Genomic DNA, 20,121 nt, shown 5'->3' with positions numbered 1-20,121 from the left:
ATACGTATGCAGTAAATAATCACGTGAAAAGGTGGGGTTGGTTATCGATTAAAAAGCCCGCGCAAATGGGCTTTTATTTTGATATGTCCAGTTGCTCTATAGGAGGTTTGGTTCGTTGTCAGGAAGTAGATATAGCTCTTACCGGAAGTAATTCGGGGACACTTTTGACAGTTTTCGCTGGTCGTAGAAGCACGACACACTTACCGTACACGTTTTGGCGGCTTTTTGTTGTCTCTCGGGTAAAATAGCACAACATTATGTAATATAAGTTTTTAAGTTTACGTTCACTTTATTGGTAGTTGCTCCGTTTGCTACCTCACAGCTTTGCTAATTAGCCATTATGCTAACCCTGGTGCCAGCTCGCTCCTCGGTGTTGAACTTACAGTGTAACTGATTAGGTTTAAGGGTTTAAGCGCCACTGCATTAAATTGGGCACAACAGCATGACCACTTGAACAAGCATTAACTTTTTTAACATAAACATATGAAGAAAGTCATACTATTAACGTTAGCGGTTTAGATATAAGAGGTTTTGTTAAAAAAAAAAAAAAGCCAGGGTTTTCCTCCTACAGGCCTGTATCTCCTGTCCTGATTATGCTTTTATTCACTCATCAGGGATTTTAGTGTCTTAGTACATTTTAATCTGTAGTATTGGTTTGAAATGAAGTTGCTCTGTATCATAGTAGTGTCTAGTATATGTTTTCAGATGCCATGGATTTTCTGATTTGTTTGTGTGTGTGTGTGTTCTAGTTTGGTCGATTATTTAAATCTCTGCTCTGAGAGGTTGTAAGCCCTGCAGTGTGTTTGTGTAAAGACAGGCTTCCAGCCATGGTAAGTTTCTAACATAGTAAATGAAGGTAACAAAGTGCACAGTGATAATGAGTTAAATTACAAAGATATGTACAAGCAGTATGAAAAGTCTTCAGATTTAATTCTATCTAGAATAGAGTGAATGCTCAAGAATGCTCAGAAGCGAAAGTGTATTGTTGAAAGCTTATTTAAAAAACAATTTGAATACAGAAAGTGAAAGCAAGCATTATATTTTATACATTCCATTAGTTTTTACATATGGACTGAACTAGTTCTGTGTTATTGCTTAAAAAATATGCTCCAGAGAATAAGCGTTTCCCAGGAACAGGGGTGCGGCCACAGGGCAGAGGGCGATGCCTGCCAGTCTTTAAATAAGTCTTTTCATGCCATGTCTTCTTTCAGGTCACATTTTTGATAGGTCTGTTCTTTGTAGGTATGTCCATGCAGGCTTATATAAATCTAGACTTAATGTTGTATTGTTGATTTCATGTTGATTTAAATCGTTGTGTTGTTGCAGATATTTTGACCAAATCCCTCTAGTATCAGGGACTATAGCACAACTAAGAAGTCAACACTATGTACATTAAAGAAATCATATTAGACTTAAAATAAATAAATAAATAAATAAATAAATAAAAAAGATTCCATGAAGTGAACTATTGAACATGTTTGTAAAAGAAAATGGCTCATTCACTCTTTGTGTTAGTCTGCTGCGGTGGATCTGAAGACAAAGGAGGAGAAAGATGCGGAACTGGACAAACGTATTGAAGCTCTACGGAAGAAAAATGAGGCTTTAATGAAAAGACATCAGGTATTAGATGTTACATGGGCATTCCCTACTTTCACTTTTTATTTCATGTCTCCTGTCTACCTGGCATGTGGTTTTGTGGGTTGTAAAATTTAATGAAGAGAAAAAAAAAAACAAAAACATGGCATGTCATGTAGAATTTCTGTCAGCTCTAGAATGATTGGCAACCTTGGTAAAGATGGGTTTTTTAAAAAATTAAATAAATAAAAAAAAAAGCTTATGAAAATGCCTTTGTGGTTAATTAGCTTAATATCCCACTGAAAATGAGAGAATTATAACCTTTAATTGCAGTCAATTTATTTACATCACAGTTACTGGCACCCATGCAACTTCTCTTTGCCAACATAGCAGCTCCTATATTTCTTCTATGATGCTAGATCAGATTGGAGAATAAATAAAAAGGAATCTGAGTCCACTCCTCGATACATCTCCAGGGTCCTCTCTTGTGGACTCTCCTCTACAGCTCCCCACAGTGAGATTTAGATCAGGGGACTGGGATGGCCATGTCTAAAGCTTGAGTCTGTACTTTATGAAGTCCGTGATGCCATGTGTCCTAACAAGATTCTCAGAGCCTTTGGAGGAAAAAGAGCCCCACAACATGACACATCCTCCACCATACTTAACAGTAGGGACATGGTTGATTTCTGTTTAAACATCCTTCTTTTTAAGCAAAACCACCTTGAGTGTTTGTTGCCAGAAAGTTCATTTGTTTGTCTCATCTGACCATAGAACCTGGCTCCAGTTAGAGTTTCAGTAGCATCTAGTGTCAAACTCCAGGAGCATACATTTGTGGTTAAATGAAAGAAGATGTTTTCTTTTGGCATGCCTCCCAGATAGATGTTGCCATGGATGTGGTGTCTAATTGTACATTTAGAGATTAGGAAATGTCCAACTGTGACCTTTGGAGAAATGTTTCACTGCTCATGGGGGCAGATACATTTGCATTTTCTTCTAGGCACATTCATCACAGCTCTGATTGTTAGTTTGTTGTTAAGTGTCGATGGGTTGGCACCCCGTCCAGGGTGACACACACCTGCCTTGAGCCCTGAGTCCCCTGGGATAGGCTCCAGGCTCCCTGTGACCCTGTGAAGGATAAGCAGTACAGAAGATGGATGGAATGTCTAGGGATGTCAATAATTATGTTAAACATATTTTCCTTAGTTTTAATTTCAGTGGGAGATTAAGCTAATTAACCACAAATAAATCTTTTTGTAACCTTTACCACTGTTACTGGCTGAAGTTGTTATTGATATTATATATAGCTATTATGAGTTGGATGCAAAACAGTTGGTAAGCCTCATGGAAACTGGAGTTTCCTGTTAGGAGAAATAGTAAAAGATGTGTTTTTTTTTTTTTTTTTTTTTTTTTTTTTTTGTATGGAAGAGTAATGTAGTAAAGTAAAAGGAGAATATTCTTGATTTCCTTGATTTAATTCTCCCACCATCAGGAAATAGAAGAGGACAAAAAGAAGGCTGAGCAGGAGGGCATTGCTGTGACGACGCACCGCAAACCCCGCACTCATGAGCCTGATTCAGACCGGCGGAAGATTGAAAAGGAGAACCTAACTGTGACAGTCGACCTGTCTAAACCCAGCGGGGTAAGACCATCAGTGTCAGTGCATCAGAGCAGCGCAAGTGATCATTGTGTATGTTGAAGTTTGTTTTGCCAAGAAGGTGATGAAAGTTTTAGTGGTTTTAGTAATCCAACATAATAGTCAGGAATGTGTTCTAGTGTTCCTGGGCATGGGTGTTTAGAAATTCTGGCAGTTTTCAGGACAAACTGATATTTCGCAATAAATACTGAATATCTATTATGTATTTTTCAATATACAGTATATCTCTGATGATTCAGGTCAATCTTGCACCATATTGTACTGTGTTTAATTGCTATATTTAAAATTCCACTCAGCATCCTACAGCAAAATAAGTGTAAAGTAAATATCAAGGAGACTTGATGCTTCTGGACCTCTGACCATAAGCACTGCACCTTTTCCTCACAGCTCTCGAGGTTTTAATTTCCCACCTGGGGTCTGCTGAGGAAGATTGTAGTGCATTTTAATCAATGCCTGTAGAGTTACTCTGGGGCACAGATGGCCTGTGCAGTGGTGATTAGACCTCCCGCTGTGGCCTGTGAAGGTCAGACGTTTCACTGAATGGACTGTGACATATGATGGAGCTTAATGAATGTAGATGCGGAATTGCACAGGCAGGAGCTTGTCTTAAGTGTAAAACCTGTCCTTTTCTGCAAGGTCGCGTAAGGCAGCTAAGTGTCAATTTTTTGTGAAGAAAATCAGAAATGGAATGTAGCTTGTTCACTAGTAGCTGAACAGCAACACTATGTCAGTGAAAATGATACTGTTTTACTGGATTTAGATCATTTTTGTGAGCATATGTTTGCCTATTTGTTGCTTGAACACTTGAGATAAGCACTTCAGCAACAGAAAATCAACAAAGTGAAAAATGGCAGTGGAGGGGATGAAAACAGTGTATTTCAGAAATCATTCCCCATAAATTTGGGTTGAGCTGGGTTCAAAATCTTTGGGGGATTTTAGGGATGTGGTATGATCTGAATAGTAAATATAAAAAGTAAATAGACCCTGTTAGATTAATCAGAGACACAATCTTCTGGATCATGAGGCATCTGGATTGTGAGAACACAAAATATTCTTAGACCTTAGACCAAGGGAAAAATAGTGTTTCTTCCCTGTTAATGAATAGTAATTATTCAAAATTATTGGTGCAAGTCTCAGAGGTTTATAAAACGCAATTCTGCTGTCAATGTTTTGAATTGGACGGAGTTTGTCACACAGTGTGAGCATAGAGAGCTCGAGTCGTGCAGTATGAGGAGTATTCAGATGACAAGATTTCTCTCATCTTACAGCGTAAGCCTGGCTTAAATATTAACTTAATTTCATATTTTCAGAGCAGATTTTATTAGAGAGCTCACAATTCTTTGGAGCATAAACTGTGGCAATAGCAAGTTTTTTTTGAATAGTGTTAATTCACATTTGTGGTATTTTCATTAAAATGATTGCACCTGTTTTTCCTTCAAACAAAAAGCAGCTACATCTGCCTCTTGTTGGTCATGGAACTATAAATCTATGTCATGATATATGATACTGTTTCAAGGTTGTCCATATGTTCAAAAAGGACTACCAGCATTTCCAGTAAAGACAGTATGTTTGTATGAGTTGAGAGTAGAACTTACATAAGACATGTGGGTCTGTAAGAGTGATTGATAAGCTGCAGGTCTGATTCTGATCTCTCCTCACATTTACAGGAAAGTCGAGTGGTGAATGATAGGCCATCAGCACCACACCATGGTGATCGTGAAACAGAAGAGGGGTTCGCTGGCCGGCCCACACATAGGACAGGATCTGGGCGGCTGAGCAGAGGTGGGCAGCGTGGAGGTGGTCACCGCTCTGAGAGGAGAGAACCACGGGAAGGGGAAGGAGGTGGAGGAGGAGAAGGAGGAGAGGGCCCTTCCCACAATGAACGCTCCCGAGGACGACGGGGAGGAAGAGGAGGACGAGGAAGCATGCAGCAGAGTGGCTCTGGGTCAGACAGAAAATCAAAGGTGAATTCCTGTTATTCCAACACTGTGTGGCCTGTTTTTAAACCATAATTCAGAACACATGATTTGTGATCTGTTAAAAACTATACACTAGTCTTATTTTAAAAATGTCAACTCTAATACTTGATGCATTTGCCTTTGCTCAGGAGTGGGAAGAGAAGAGACGGCAGAACATTGAGAAGATGAACGAAGAGATGGAGAAGATTGCAGAGTATGAGAGAGGTCAAAGGGTGTGTATCTCAAAGCCTTTATATCTCCTACTCTACTTTTAGAAATATTGCCATGGGTATACATTGTTGTTGAATATTTGCATCTGTTCATTAAGGCTGATGGTGAAAAGAACCCCACCCGGAACTTTCTTGATGATCCACGGCGCAGTGGACCAATTCCTGAGATGGATCGCAAAGAGGGGAGCCGCAGACACGTACGCAACTGGGGTGGACTGGATTTTGAAAATGTTAAGACTGGAGCTGAGGCAGAGAAAGAATGGACGGTTAGGAATTCATAACATTTACAGCACAAACTGATAGATTGTGTTATCTGGGACTCCTCAGAACGACATTAAATAAATAACTGTGACACACTGTGTCACTTGCTGTAGTAGTGTGACTCTCTTTTGCTCTGTCTCTTTCTCACATTCTCTATATCTTTCTAAAAGAATCGAAGGCCTGGAGGGAAAGGCTCGGTGGATATGACTTTGTCGATGACAGGCAGAGAACGAGCTGAGTATCTACGCTGGAAAAAGGAGCGTGCGCAGATAGATGAGGAGAGGTTGGCTCGTCATCGTAACGCCACTGGTCAGTGGAGACGAGAGTGGGATGCCCAGAAAACAGACACCATGTAAGAGTCTAAAATATCAAACTGTTAATAAACTGCCGTGTGTTTTCATTAACAGTTGTTTTAATTATAGGGTTATTTTACATGGAGATATTGACAAATGCAAATAATCTTTCAAGTTTTCGTTTTTACAGTTCCTTTGAATTGTAAACACATGATTATATACATTTGTGAATGAGAGCAATAGAGAGATGTTTTCATGTTGGATGGACATGAAGGAGTAATGCATTTTGACAGGGAGAGAATGGCAAAATGAGTGACCCTGCAGTGCCTTCACAGGTTCACCGAGGACCCAGTTGTGGCTGGAGAGGGCATGCCAGAACCGAGCAGCAGGCGAGGCAAGTCTCTCACTTTCTTTCACACACACCCAAACACACTCTGTCAAGTGCAAAGCAAACTGTCAAAACAGAAAAAGTAAGCCACTTGAAGATTTTCTGTATTTTGAATCACTTAGACAATACTCTGCCCCTCATCCTTGTGGCTATTTGGTGATGTTCTGTGATGTGTTCTTTCAGCAGATAGGGGGCGTAATGCCCGTACACAGCAACGCAGTGGGGCTTCAGGTCAGCTTGTGGCATGGGACATGTCTGTGTATGGCGTGTGTCTCTTTTACCCCACTCACATTAGTTTCTCATGTTTATTATCATATAGGATTTTTGGAAATAACTACATTTTTCAAGTGACTGTTAAAAAGTAAGGCTTGCATCCTTTGCCATATGCACTGTTTCGCTAATTATCCTGCTTTATTACACCGATCAGCCATAACATTAAAACTGCAGGTGAAGTGAATAACATTGATTATCTCGTTACAGTGGCATCTGCCAAGGGTATATTCTCAGGGTATATTTGGCAGCAAGTAAACAGTCAGTTCTCAAAGTTGATGTGTTGGAAGCAGGAAAAATGGGCAGGCGGAAGGATCTGAGTGACTTTGACAAGGGCCAAATTGTGTTTGCTAGATGACTGGGTCAGAGCATCTCCAAAACAGCAGGTCTTGTGGGGTGTTTCCAGAATGCAGTGGTTAGTACCTTCCAAAAGTGGTCCAGCACAAATTGCTCAAAAAGATAATGCTGGCTATGATAGAAAGGTGTCAGAAAACACAGTACATTGCAGCTTTGTGCGTGTGGGGCTGCATAGCAGAGTGGTCAGAGTGCCCATGCTGACCCCTGTCCAAAGGCGAAAGCGCCTACAATGGGCATGTGAAAATCAGAACTGGACCATGGAAACATTGGAAGAAGGTGGCCTGGTCTGATGAATCACGTTTTCTTTTACATCATGTGGACAGCCGGGTGCGTGTGTGTCGCTTACCTGGGGACGAGATGGCACAAGGATGCACTATGGGAAGAAGGCAAGCCGGAGGAGGCAGCGTGATGCTCCTGGCAATGTTCTGCTGGGGAACCTTGGGTCCTGGCATTCATGTGGATGTTACTTTGACACATACCGCCTACCTAAACATTGCTGCAGACCAACTACACCCCTTCACGGCAACAGTATTCCCTAATGGCGCAACTTACAGGAGTTAAAGGATCTGCTGTTAATGTCTTGGTGCCAGATACCACAGCACACCTTCAGAGGTCTTGGGGAGTCTATGCCTTGACGGGTCAGAGCTGTTTTGGCGGCACAATGTGGACCTACACAATATTAGGCAGGTGTTTTTAATGTTGTGGCTGATCGGTGTGGCACTTATGAGCCCCATGTCAAGTCAGGGCCACATTTGCATGTTTTTTTTTTTCCCTAATTTTTTACCCTCACCCACACTGAAGCTTGATAAATGTGAAAAAAAAATTCATGGTGCGTGCAGGGGCCATCTGTTACTCTGAGCTAGTCTGTGCTCTTCTCTGCTTGTTTGCTGTGTAATTGCTTTCAGGATCTTCCACTACGTCATCTCTTTCTTCAGATATTTATTTAACTCTCTTTTCTTGCAGATGATAGCAGAAAACCTCCCAAGGCACCCACATTTGGAGATTTCTTAGGGCAGGGCAAACTCAGAGAGGCAGGCCGTGGAGGCAGAGGACGAGGGAAAGGTCGGGGTCAAGGCAAGAGTTACAGGTAGAAGCATTCTTCTCTCCGCTGATGAGAGCAATCAGTCACTTTTAACTGGACCAGCTGTGCTGTGAGCTGTAATTCCTTCTTTGATTGGGAAAAATGTAAATGACCCGTCATAATGGCCATACATCACTGGTACATACCAGGAGTCTTTGGTTTTATCCACAATGGGTCAGTGTGGCTTCAGGCTTCCATTGCAGCCAAACAGCAGCCATACCTGACCCCTACTTTAAAGTAACAGGTTTCCAGCAGGTGGTGCAGTACAGGCAGCAAATCTGTGACACTACATTGTTATTTCCATTGCATATTGTAATTAAAGTACTAAGAGTCTGACAACTGCTGTTTTGGAGGAAAAAAAAACACTAGCTATCTACCTTCCTAGTGGACAGAACAGCACAGGAAGCTTCAGAAGTACTGCAAGTGATTGTTAAAGTTTCTTTGGCTTTTGAAATATTCTTTGTCTTGCTGCTTTAGGAGAGAGTATCATAGTGGCTAGAGCTTGCTGAATTTGAATACTCAAATACACATTTGTTTATGTTGGTATTTTAATTATTTCTTTTCTTTTCTGAAGTTTTGTCTTTACCTTCCTTTTCCCTATATAAGTGCACCACATAGGCATTGAAATAATGGTAGTGCACCATATGTTTAAATTGTGAGCCGTTTGGGATTCACCCAAATGCAGGTAACATCCAGAAAGACTGTCATGTGACCCAAATCATGTGCTACTTTATAACAACTATTGATCAAATACACCTTTAGACATGAGTCTGTCGATTATGTATCTATAGATCACTGTTGGTATACTTTTGTTGGACATTTTCCCTGCCCTAATCTCTATTTAAAGCATTATTTCAACAATGTGAAACAAATTTAATGTACGGTGGACTGAATGTATTGGTAAAATTCCTATTTCTTTTCTATTTTTCCACAAGCATGCATGATAACCGGTGGGAAGCAGAGAAAGATGAGGAAAAAGAGAAAGAGGAAGAAAAAGGGAAAAAGGAGGAAAAGGAAAAAGAAAAGACAAAGAAAGAGGATAAGCCCAAAGCTCCGTTAGAAAAGGTGAGTTTTTCCTGCTTCCGAAAGTTTGTTGTTTCATTAGTCCAACCCTGTAAGATGTAGGTAATGGTGGACAGTTAAATTAATGATGATGCATTTCCTGTTACTTGTCCTGGCTAGAAACAGATTGCTGTTGCTATAGAAAAATCAGTTGCTGAAGATGAAGATGATGAGTGGGAGGATGCCAGTGATGGAGATGGAGATGAAGATGATGAGGAGGTGGAAGAGAGTGGGGATAAAGGAGTTCCTTTGAAAGAGTCTAAACCCATGGAGAAGAGCCATAGCTCCCCTGCTCCATCTAGTCTCAGTCCTAAGGAACAGAGGACACCCAGACCCAAAGTGCACATCCCCTCTTCCCCGCAGGAGTCTCTCGCTACCCCGGAGGGCACAAAGCCTCTCAGCCCCTTTTCCCCTCTGGAGGGCCACCACCCTGTATCAGACTGGGGAGAGGAGATGGAGATGCTCTCCCCTAAAAGCAGCTTGGGTGAGAGTCCCTTGAGGCCCAGCAGTAATGAAAGCAGTCCAGCTCAGAACAAGAGCCAAGAGGAGGAGGAGCACATAAAAGATGCCACAAACCCACCCAAGCAGTCTGACAAACAGCATGACACCCTGCCTGGTAGGAACACATCACTGCAATTTGTGTGTTAGCAGAACATAGCCATGGTCAGTGCCCCGGTATGTTCTTGAGGTTACCCTAAACTTTATAAAACTCCAATTGTCACTGGAGTGATTTTGCCACATTCTTTTAAGAAAAATCTCATTGGAACGTCTGAGTTAGTACTGAATACATGACAGGCCAGTGTTATTGCCTCACAGAATTTATGCGCCAATCAGGTGATGCCACACTCATTTACAAGAGCAAATTTACAAGTCGGGGAGCTTGGGGGCATTTCCAATTTGCTTATTCATAAAAACATGCATTTATTGATGAGGATAGTATAGGCAGGCTGTGTAGGCAGTGTAGGCAGGCTTTTTTCTCTTGTCTAATGATATTTGTTTTGTTTTTGTGAAACTGACAAGTTAAAAATATATTCTGTAAAGAAAATTTGTCTTTAAGCCAAGGTGCGCATGACTTTAACTATGTACATAATTAATGGTATAGGTACCAGTACAGAATATTGGCCCTTATTCATCAAAGTCCCATAGAAACAAGTGCAGATTTGAGCATACGGAGTGAAATACAAACAGCTCTGCATCTGATGCATGAATCTGTTGTACGACATCACAATAAGCAGTGATGGACACAAGCTTCTGTCTACTAATCCGTTATTTACACATAACATGTATAGGATATGTTGCAGTTTACACTCATATGCATCTAATTTACATGAAACCCCCTAATTGATACAGGAAAGCATTCAGCCAGGTACAGTTATCCAGGATCCAAGGAAAGAAGTAAATAGAGAGGGGGAAAAAATGAAGTTTGGTTAAACTGAAGCAGAGGGAAGATGTTACTTTTTGTTATCTTCAAAAATAGCATAGTAGACGACTACAGAATGAAAACTTGAAATAAAATATAAACATCTGTTAATATATATTTTCAAGATATTTTTTGTTTTTGTTTTTGTTTTTACTTATAATGCTATTAAGCTTTTGATGTGAAACATTATCAAGGGGGCAGATAAAAAATGAATACAGACACTTCATATGAGGGATATAAAACATTGCATTTATTTTGCTTTTAGTAGCAGAGTCAACTGCTCCTGCAGTCCAGGAAGAATCACCATCACCACAACATGCTGATTCCACCTCTAGCAGCAATAAGCCCACAGAACCTACAGAGGATTCAACCACACAGAAGGGTAAATACGAAAAACAGTTTCTTAAGTTATTCTCAATGAGTGCCAGAAAGTCGTATGGTTTATTTTTATTAAGCCTGTGTAATCTGTTCCATCAGAGGAGAGTGCAGTCCCTGCTGTAGAGCTGGATTTGAAGCAATCTGGAAGTGAAAGTGTAGCTCCAGTTGAGTCCACGGATCAGCCATGCTCAGGTGCCGTTCTTATTACAGACTTTGAAACAGTGGCTTTCCGCAAGAACTCCCTTACTTCAGCTGACGTCTGAGCACGCGCCAACGCCCTGCCCTGTCTCACTCTTTTGCCCCTTCTGTCACAACCTGTCCCTTCACTCACCTCTCTGTCTATGCCTCTGTCCATCTGTCTTGTGAGATGGCATCTGCTGCTATGCTTGTCTCTCTCATGACAAATACGAATGTACCCCTTCTGCTCCTCTGGCTGTGACAGTCCTCCCCTGCTCTGGGACTCTGTCTTCTTGTCTACAGCTTCACACTGGCTGTCAGTCTCCCCAAGAGCACTACTAACATCTCCACTCACTGCTACCTGGACCTCTTTTTGTTTGTTGCACCTCTTTTGTTTTCCTCTGGACTACATATGGACACGTCATGCATGTCTGCTTGAACAAACCATTCTTTAAAATTTTAAATTACATTTATTCATCTGCTTAAACATGAGTGATCTGTGAAGTCAGATCATTTGAAAGATGCCAATTTGGAAGGATCTGATCTTGTAATTCCCATCCTGCTGCATCTCATTTGATTGCATGGTGTCATTAACGTGTGATAGGATAAACAATGGCTGAATTGGTTGCTGCGCCAGAGCTGCTTGGTTGTCAGGCAGAATGTAGTTTAGACAATTAAATTTCATTCCAGACATCCACCAACAGTTGTATGTTGAATCGATAGAGCTTTTTCAGTTGTTTAACCTTTGTTCACATCCATGGATTAAAGTCCAGATGTCCCCCTGAGCACACAAATGTTACAACAAAAATGTTTACAAAATGCAGAATATTTTATGCTCACTTCAATAAAATGCTCTCAAGGCTCTGGCACACGAAATAAATCCAAAACATAGAGTTTTTAATTTGTTTTATTTAATCCTGTATATATATTTTTTACTACTATAGGGTGAGCCTAAATTTCAAGGGATATTTATACCTGTAAGTAATGTTCTAGAAATTTTGAATTTGTAGAGATAGAAATTGAAGAAAATACAAAATAAATGTTGTGTTGCTTATCATTACACGTGTCATCAATTTCCGTTTTCCTTTTAATTGATTTTACCCAATAGAAAGACTTTGGTAAGACTGATTTTCCAAACTTGAATTAACCCCAATTCTCACAGGATTCTTGATGGAGGACCTCCATTAACAAAATGCAGCATTATCCTTGAACTGTGTGTTGGAAATTAGTCTTTCAGTCTATAAAACTGAATGTAATTCCTCATAAATGTTGCAATCCTGTCCTGAAATGACCTGAATCATACACCAACTTCAAATTTATTTGAAATCAGACTTAATGTGTAATGACACATTTACATTTGCAGAAGTCTAAAAGAACTGAATCAATTTTGTAGTTGTGTATTTAAAGCCAAGCACTGGTCAAAAACCTTCTCCTTGTCGTCTAACAATAGGCATGAAGGCTATTGGCATTGTGTCAACATACTGATCACTGTAATACATTCTTATATTTCCCCCCAGATCCAATTACTAACACACATTAAGCCTGTTTAAGAGGGCAGGAAATTGCAGGAAACCTCTAATTATTGCTAAAAAGCCTTTCTGTGGAAATTGAGATATTGGATTCTCAGGCTGATGGGTGGTAATGGAAACCTTGAGAAGACAGAATAACTCGTTGATTGTCTTTGATGCATTTTACATGATGGAGCCACTTGATGGGCTAATTATGGAGTCATAGTGTTACAGTTTTCTTTATCCTGAGAATAACTGGCTATCAAGTCACTTTTGAGGTAAAGGAATAAATGTGTTAAATAATTTATTGTGCTTCAAGCCGATAAGCCTCTAGGGGTTAGAACAAAGAGTGCATACTCGGATTTTTAAAACAATTAGTCTAAACTCTATTGTAAAATATACTGTATTCCTAAAAACATAGAAACTCATTAAACATACACCCTTGGGCGGGGGGTTTGGGTTGGGGGGCAGTTCTTTAAGGGCACTTTGGATAATTGAGGGTTTGTAGCCTCCTAAAGAATTTTTGTTAGGTTCTACATATATCATTTAAGGCTTTCTCCCGATGGAAAACTGAGTACCCTATCCCAAAATTTAAGTGCATAGTACATCCAACTTTTTTTACAGTAATTTTTTGATTTATTGTAATATAACCGTGTATTTAGCTGTGAAGTGGGGATTTTTGAGCCTGTTAAAGCACTATGATGACTCCATTGCCTTGCTCTTGTTTTCTGTTTCCAGGCTAAAGAGTAACTGCAGTAACTGCAGCACTAGTCATCTTGCGAGAGAGGGGAAAAAAGGTAAGAAATGGTGAGAAGAGACATCAGGCCTAATGGATATCCACTGCCTGAAAATATGAAGGATGGCAGGCCCTATGATGACTTATCCCCACCTCCAAACAACTCATTGTATGGTTTTGTGTTCTCTCAGCACGCAAACTATTCTAGTGCTACGTTGTTTCAAAATCTAGAACTGGATTTTACGGGGCTCTGCAAACCATTTATGTGACATTGTAAAGATAATGAGGCTCATTTATATGCAAGGTAAAAAAAATAAACATACCTTAAGAGCAGTAGCAGTTTTACATGACATTTGGTAAGAGTACACACCTTATCCTAGTCACAAGATAGATTTGCTAATGAAAAGGATTGGAGGCAGTGCAACTTTCGCTTCATGCTGCTGTAGTCCTCAAGGGTTAGTCAGTCAGATGCATGCTTTAGTTTGTGTATGATACCTATGCAAACAAAATGGAAAGGGGCATTAGGATTATCAAAGCTATTCGTAAAAATCTGGATTTTCATTTTTTTTTGAAAGTCATGTTTAAGATTGTAATTTGCCTGCAAAATAAGGTGCTAGATATACTCGCATTAATAATTTGTGACCCAAACTGTATGTGTATGTATTATGACCAAAGATGTTTCTTAGAAGGTGTTTTGTAGATGACTTTGGCTATGTTAGATAAATAATGAACATTTGAGGCAACAAAGAATGTGTACCTCGATAGAACTAATCTTGGTTTGGATTTCTTGTTTTTATCTTATTGTTTTTAATGCTCTCCATTTTGTCTAGGAATTTTTCATGATGTGAAAGCAGGCAGTTTGCCTCATTGAGGCTGTTTTAGTAGCACGGGTTTCTACCTTTTAGCAAATTTAGTGGAAGTATATGGATTGTATTAAGTTTTTTAAAAATGGTGTACATTCCAATGCTTCGTGTCATCTTTCACTGTTTGCAATGAGTACCCTCAGCATAAAAAGAACAAAAAAAAGTGCTTATGGAGCAGCAAAAATCATGACATTTGTGATTGTACTGCGTCTATCTGCAAATGAACTCTCCTCGTGTTTACGTTATAATTAGATCTAGGTTCGTCTCTGTTGGTGTTACAGCAGTGCACATGCGATAGTATGTTGAAGTGTTTTTAGGATTCATCCCACAGTGAAACACTTATATCTGTTATTTTAAGGAAGATTATGAATTAATGCTTTTGCCTTTTTATTTTCATGTAAATGATGCATTGTATTATTTACATTAAAGTTTCTTTTTAAATAAATGTATATCTTTTGCCTTAAATGTCCTGCTCTAGATTAATGGTTTCTTTGAACTGCTGTAAAAAAAAAAAAAAAAAAGATAATGCTTTGCAAATTAATATGCTCCCAGATAAGCAAATTTGAACATTTATTTCTCTTAGCTGCTTATTTTAAACATGGTTTTTGTTTACATAAACCTTACTCCACCTGCAATCAGAATTAAAGGAAAAATCCATTCTAAACAAACTCGTGTGTCAATATATTTAATATGCGGCAGTCAATGGTGTCCAAGATTTATTTTGAAATTTTTTAAACTTCTTTCATTGACATGTTGGTCTAGTTACACTTTGGTACATTACCCACAATGCACAATCGACTACCTGCTGATGGTGGTGCCAGTAGGAATTCATCTCTACTTAAAGAGACTGATGCAGCAGCACTTTAGTCCTTTAGTCAGGCCAGCTCTCTCACCTCCTCATCTTGGCTCAAACAGATCAAGTTCCAAAGCTTCAACTTTCATGCTAATTCAACTATAAAAACCAGCTCACTTTGCATGTCACAGATTGCTATTTAGTCAAGCAAAGTGATTCTGCAGTAATTCAGTGTAACAGCAGCTTTGATTTGTATTTGGGAAATTTTGCTCCACTACTTCTATGTTGGATTTCTCTTTAATATGACATTGAATGTCAGTGGATAAAGGTGAGTGGAGAAAAAAGAAGCTCTTGCTCTGTTGTTTTTAGACGTTAACAGTTAACCGTGACAGTTATCCCTTATGTTTGAGATTTATGTTTGAGAAAATTTTTCTCCTGAGCTAGCAGTGTCACCTTGTGACGTCAGAGTGGCAGAGAACTGCTAACTTCTCAGAGGAATAACGAAAACACAACACCAGCTAACAACCTAGCACCAGAATATCTCACAAATATTTCATCACAACACTATGTAATGTGTTTCAAGGCTGAGTTTTCCTTTAAAAAACCATCAATCATTTCTGAAACCTAAAACCGGAGCTGAAACCACAAGCCCCGCCCCAAACCCCGCCCACATTAGGCAGGCATTACGCGTGTTTCCTCCTGCGAGGACGCGCACTCGAGTGATGCTGTGGAGAGCTGGAGCTGAACTGTCCCATACCGAGTACGGAGACTTGTGAGCAAGCTGTCCCAGATCAGCACTTCTCAGATCTCACACTACATCACTGGAAGAAGACTTTACCTGTTATCCCACTATGAGGGGAAGCAAGCAAGGCGCAGCAGGAAGGCTAAGCGGGAACGCGTCCAGGAGACCGAGTTATCCGGCTGATCAGTGGATAAATCAGGCCAAGTCAAGCACCAAGGTTTGGGTAAAGGTTGCAATGGGCATCGCTTACTTCCTCTGCGTGTCCGTCGCTGCCTTCTTCTTAGCGATTTACTACATTTTCTTCTGGACTCCGGATGCGTCAAACTCCACTAACGTGCTGGAGCTTAATAAGAGACTGGACTGTGGAGGAAACCAGACACCTGATGGGAAATAACAGCACCGAGGAAGAGCATTCAACACGCACCTAACTTCTTTACTGGCACTTCAGACTGCCATTCAGTCTTACAGACGTGGGAACTTTCACTGAAAATCACTGCAAACTTTTGTACGTGGCTTTATTTTCAAGATCCGTTCTTCTTATTGTTCAACTTGGCAATAAGATTATGTGACCTACACACACACACACACATATATAATATAATAAAATCTATGCATTATTATTATTATTATTATTATTATTAATTCTTATTTATTCATTCATTTGTTTGTTTGTTTGTTTGTTTGTCCTGTGCCTGCATCCTAGCACAGCCCTAGTAAAAAGGACATTTTCATATATTTTACATAATAATCATTGTACTTTGTGCTGTCTGTCATAACTAGCCAATATAATTGTAATAGGCTCAATGTAGAATTATTGACAAATCGTATAAGATGAAAAACCATGTAATCATGACACTGATGATGATCCAAATAAGGCTTTGAGCATGTACGATGTGATGATTTGCACCAGATAAATTCCGACAAACAGGTGTGATGTGTTTTTTTTTGTTCCTGGCAATTTTGAACGTTTCTACCTGTTTTAGATACAGGAATGTTGTTTTGAGTGTGTATGTGAGGCTGTGGCATTTCTCTTCTGATTCACTTTACTTCTATTGCACTCCTACACCTGGTGTCTCACTGTCTGTTTTCCATATCATGCCCTGTTTGTCTTTCCTCTCTCTCTCTCTCTCTCTCTCTCTCTCTCTCTCTTTCTTAATTACTGCTGCCACTCCAGGCTGTAATTAATAAAATAATTGTTTTATCGACTAGCAAATGAGCCTGTTTACAGTTCAGTTATTTTATTCATTCATTCATCTTCAGTAACCTGTTTATCCTGCTCAGGATCACAGTGAATCACACACACACAGGCTTTCACAGTTAGAGCTAATATAGCTTATCCAGTCTGCCTAGCTGCATGTTTTTGGACAGTGGAGGAAACCCAGATGAAACTCCACACAGACAATAACCCAAGCTCAGGATCGAACCAAGGACACTGGAGCTGTGAGGCAGCACTGCTATCTCTTGCACCAGGGGTATATACAGTATTTACTATATTTAATGTACTATATTTAATATTTAATATGTAAAAGTTCACCACAGTCATAGCCTACATTACTTCCAAAATATAGTTCTGTTGCAAAAATATTACATGTGAAAATAGTTGGTAATAAAAATAAAATAAATACACATTTTCATGAATTTAGTGTAAGGGTACACAGTATACTTATATGCATATTGCTCTGCTCTGATACTTGCCTCGCCCCTCGTGATGTCATAAACTTAATATCAGTTATTCATGTTTAGTCATATTTTATTGGTCACATGGTGTTTAGTCACTACTTCACTGATAGGCCTAATGGTCTGCACAGATATGATCTTAACAAGTAAACAAGAATTTTTAATGCTACCAATATCGCTTGAATTCGTTCTAGTTATATACTGTAGAACATTTATACATATATATGGCTGGCTTTAAAGACTAGGTCTAAATTTCCAGTCACTCTGTAGTGTGTCTCTAAAACACCAAACATTGATTAAATTAGTAAATGAGTCTGAGCTACTCAACGTTAACTGCTTTTAATCAGTTATATTTTAGGAAATGGTTTAGATGCATTCATAGACACATCGTGGAAATGTGTGGCAGAAGAGATACTCTTTTTTTAAAAAACAGTCTGTAAATGGCTAGCAATGTTTACTGTAGCCTTAATATGGTCTCACAGTATTTCTGTAAGAAACAGGATTTATCCTGCTCACTGAGATATCAATTTTACATTTATTATCCTATGTACTGTGTGTGCATGTGCATTTGTTTCTATATTTATTGATAAATGTATTGGTTGACACAGAGGTTTAACATAAGCAATTTCAAACAAAAAATAAATGTTTTCAAAATTATGTGAACATATTAATTAAAGTGTTGTATTTTAAGTTGATGGTTAATTGCTGGTTTAACAATTGCTGGTAAAATAGTTAATTTGGTCAATAAAGGTGGTAATAAATTTATGAATAATGTAAAATAATGTAGTAAATTTTCTATATAGCCTATAACAAACTTCATAGTAATGCAGGTTTAAAAATTAATTTAAAAAAAATACCTGCTGCTGTTGCTGGATGGGAGAATCGTGCGTATATCATTTTGAAAGAGCTTTGGAAAAGCTTCCGCTTCTGCACTGTGTTAGATAATTGCATACCACTGGCGTACTGTTGCTCTTATATTTAATTGACACTTTCTGGAGGTCACCTCTGCCTTTACCAGATAATCCCTGACAGCTTTGTCCTCTTTTGTCACACAGCCTCTTATTTTCAGTGCATCTGTCGCTTTGGGTTTTAGGGTGGTGGTGGACTGCTTGGCCCAGGGGACAGCAGGAGGATCTGTGTACACACTGCCCCTATTCACTCAGTCAGTAATTCAATTGCCCTGCAAGTTGTCAGGACATATTTGTTCTCACTGTTCATGTTTATTCCTTCTCTGTCTGTGGTACACTTTCCAGAAAGACTGTACACAGAGCCGCGTAGGTGTGGAGGAGAATACTCCAGCTAGGAAGCTAAACTACAGTACTACAAACAGAACATCAAATAGTAACAAAAAAAAATCTCAGACCACTTGCATCTTTTTTAGCGAACACATGCAAAGAGGAAAAAAATTAACTCTCAGGATACAGCAATAAACATAGGTCATTGTAATCCATGGACCTCAAGTTGTCTATTTTTCTTAGTGATAGCTGCCTACTGGACAGTTTCTGAGCATTTAGAGGCCCTAAGTGACATGCTACGTGCTACATAAATTGAGGTTACTTAATTATAAAGCAGTAAAATTTAATCTCAGTAATGTAAATAACACAGGGATCATAGTGAGGTACTAATATGAAATCTGTCTTCATTTCAGTTGAGACAGACGTGTAGCACTGCTGAAATTCTTCATCCCAGAAAATGGTTCAGAAAATAATGTTTAATATGTTACTTAAGTGGTTTAATTTCTTGGACACGCATGAAAAAAACGTCCTCACTGAGCATCTCTAACAACAACAACAAAAATGTGTGTTCATCTCAAGTTAGAATTGTTAACATCTAACCAGAAAAATGTTGCACACACCCCAAAAACGATTTGTAATATCATCAACTGGTGTGAATTAATCCAATTCTATATCAGATATTCCATATTAAAGTAATTACAGATAGCCTATAGCACTTTATAATGCAGGTCTGTTGAATTTTCTAATCTGCTTGGTCAGAAGGTGTTGATAACAGGTTTATTAATACACTCATTCTAATGTTACTGGTTGTAAAGTAGCTGCTAAGCAGACTTGTATGGCAGCTGCTCCATGTAAATCAATCTCAAATAAAAATATAAAAAATGTGTTATTTAATAAAGAAACCATCTGATTACCACTATTATGGTGAACCTCTCTGCGAGGAGGTTGAACATTTATGGAAGGAGTCTCCAGTGTCAGCACTTTGTATCAGTCAGAGGTAAAGCTATGATGTTAAGTCTAAGGATGGAGGATGGTTTTTCAGTAATAGTATATATATATGTATATTATATATGTATATATATATATATATATATATATATATATATATATATATATATATATATATATATATATATATATATATATATATATCTTATACAATGTAAGTGATAGCAGGAACTATCTTGCTCTGTTGCTTCACAACACAAAGTACCACAACATTAAATGTGACTATTAACTGATAAAAAAGTGTTGTTCATTAATAAATAAAAAATATTTTAAAATCATTGGCACATGGCTGTAGTAACAAAAGGAATAAAACACTTTGAAGAATGCTGTTATAGGAAAATAATCACCATCACTGTTTATTGTCCTATAACAGAACATCCTGTCTTATTTTATTCTTTACATAATCAAGTCAAGTCAAGGTTTATTTATCATTTGCACAGTATATCAACTCATGT

At 38.8% G+C, this 20,121-nt stretch overlaps 1 protein-coding gene across 5 annotated transcripts; it reads left to right on the top strand.

Moving 5' to 3' along the window:
- The first annotated feature begins 78 nt into the window (after window positions 1-78).
- Window positions 79-16,962, top strand: ccdc9 (coiled-coil domain containing 9). Of its 5 annotated transcripts, none has more exons than XM_053239629.1 (16): window positions 79-239; window positions 750-830; window positions 1,516-1,620; window positions 3,065-3,214; window positions 4,897-5,193; window positions 5,337-5,420; window positions 5,516-5,683; window positions 5,849-6,030; window positions 6,307-6,365; window positions 6,543-6,590; window positions 7,950-8,073; window positions 9,003-9,132; window positions 9,256-9,745; window positions 10,815-10,931; window positions 11,027-11,119; window positions 13,351-16,962. In XM_053239629.1, exons 2-16 carry the CDS (start codon window positions 828-830, stop codon window positions 13,353-13,355), a joined length of 2,055 nt encoding a protein of 684 aa, XP_053095604.1. In that variant the 5' UTR covers window positions 79-239; window positions 750-827; the 3' UTR covers window positions 13,356-16,962. The 5 variants fall into 5 exon arrangements, with proteins under 5 accessions (XP_053095604.1, XP_034166627.2, XP_034166628.2 ...); XM_034310736.2 differs by having other exon boundaries at window positions 80-239; window positions 6,546-6,590; window positions 9,250-9,745; XM_034310737.2 differs by having other exon boundaries at window positions 80-239; window positions 9,250-9,745; window positions 10,818-10,931.
- Window positions 16,963-20,121: the final 3,159 nt, after the last annotated feature.

The sequence above is a fragment of the Pangasianodon hypophthalmus genome, chromosome 14 (assembly GCF_027358585.1).
Source record: "Pangasianodon hypophthalmus isolate fPanHyp1 chromosome 14, fPanHyp1.pri, whole genome shotgun sequence".
Taxonomy (NCBI): domain Eukaryota; kingdom Metazoa; phylum Chordata; class Actinopteri; order Siluriformes; family Pangasiidae; genus Pangasianodon; species Pangasianodon hypophthalmus.
The sequence above is the reverse complement of the archived record's forward strand: the minus strand, read 5'-3'. Positions and strand labels throughout refer to the sequence as shown.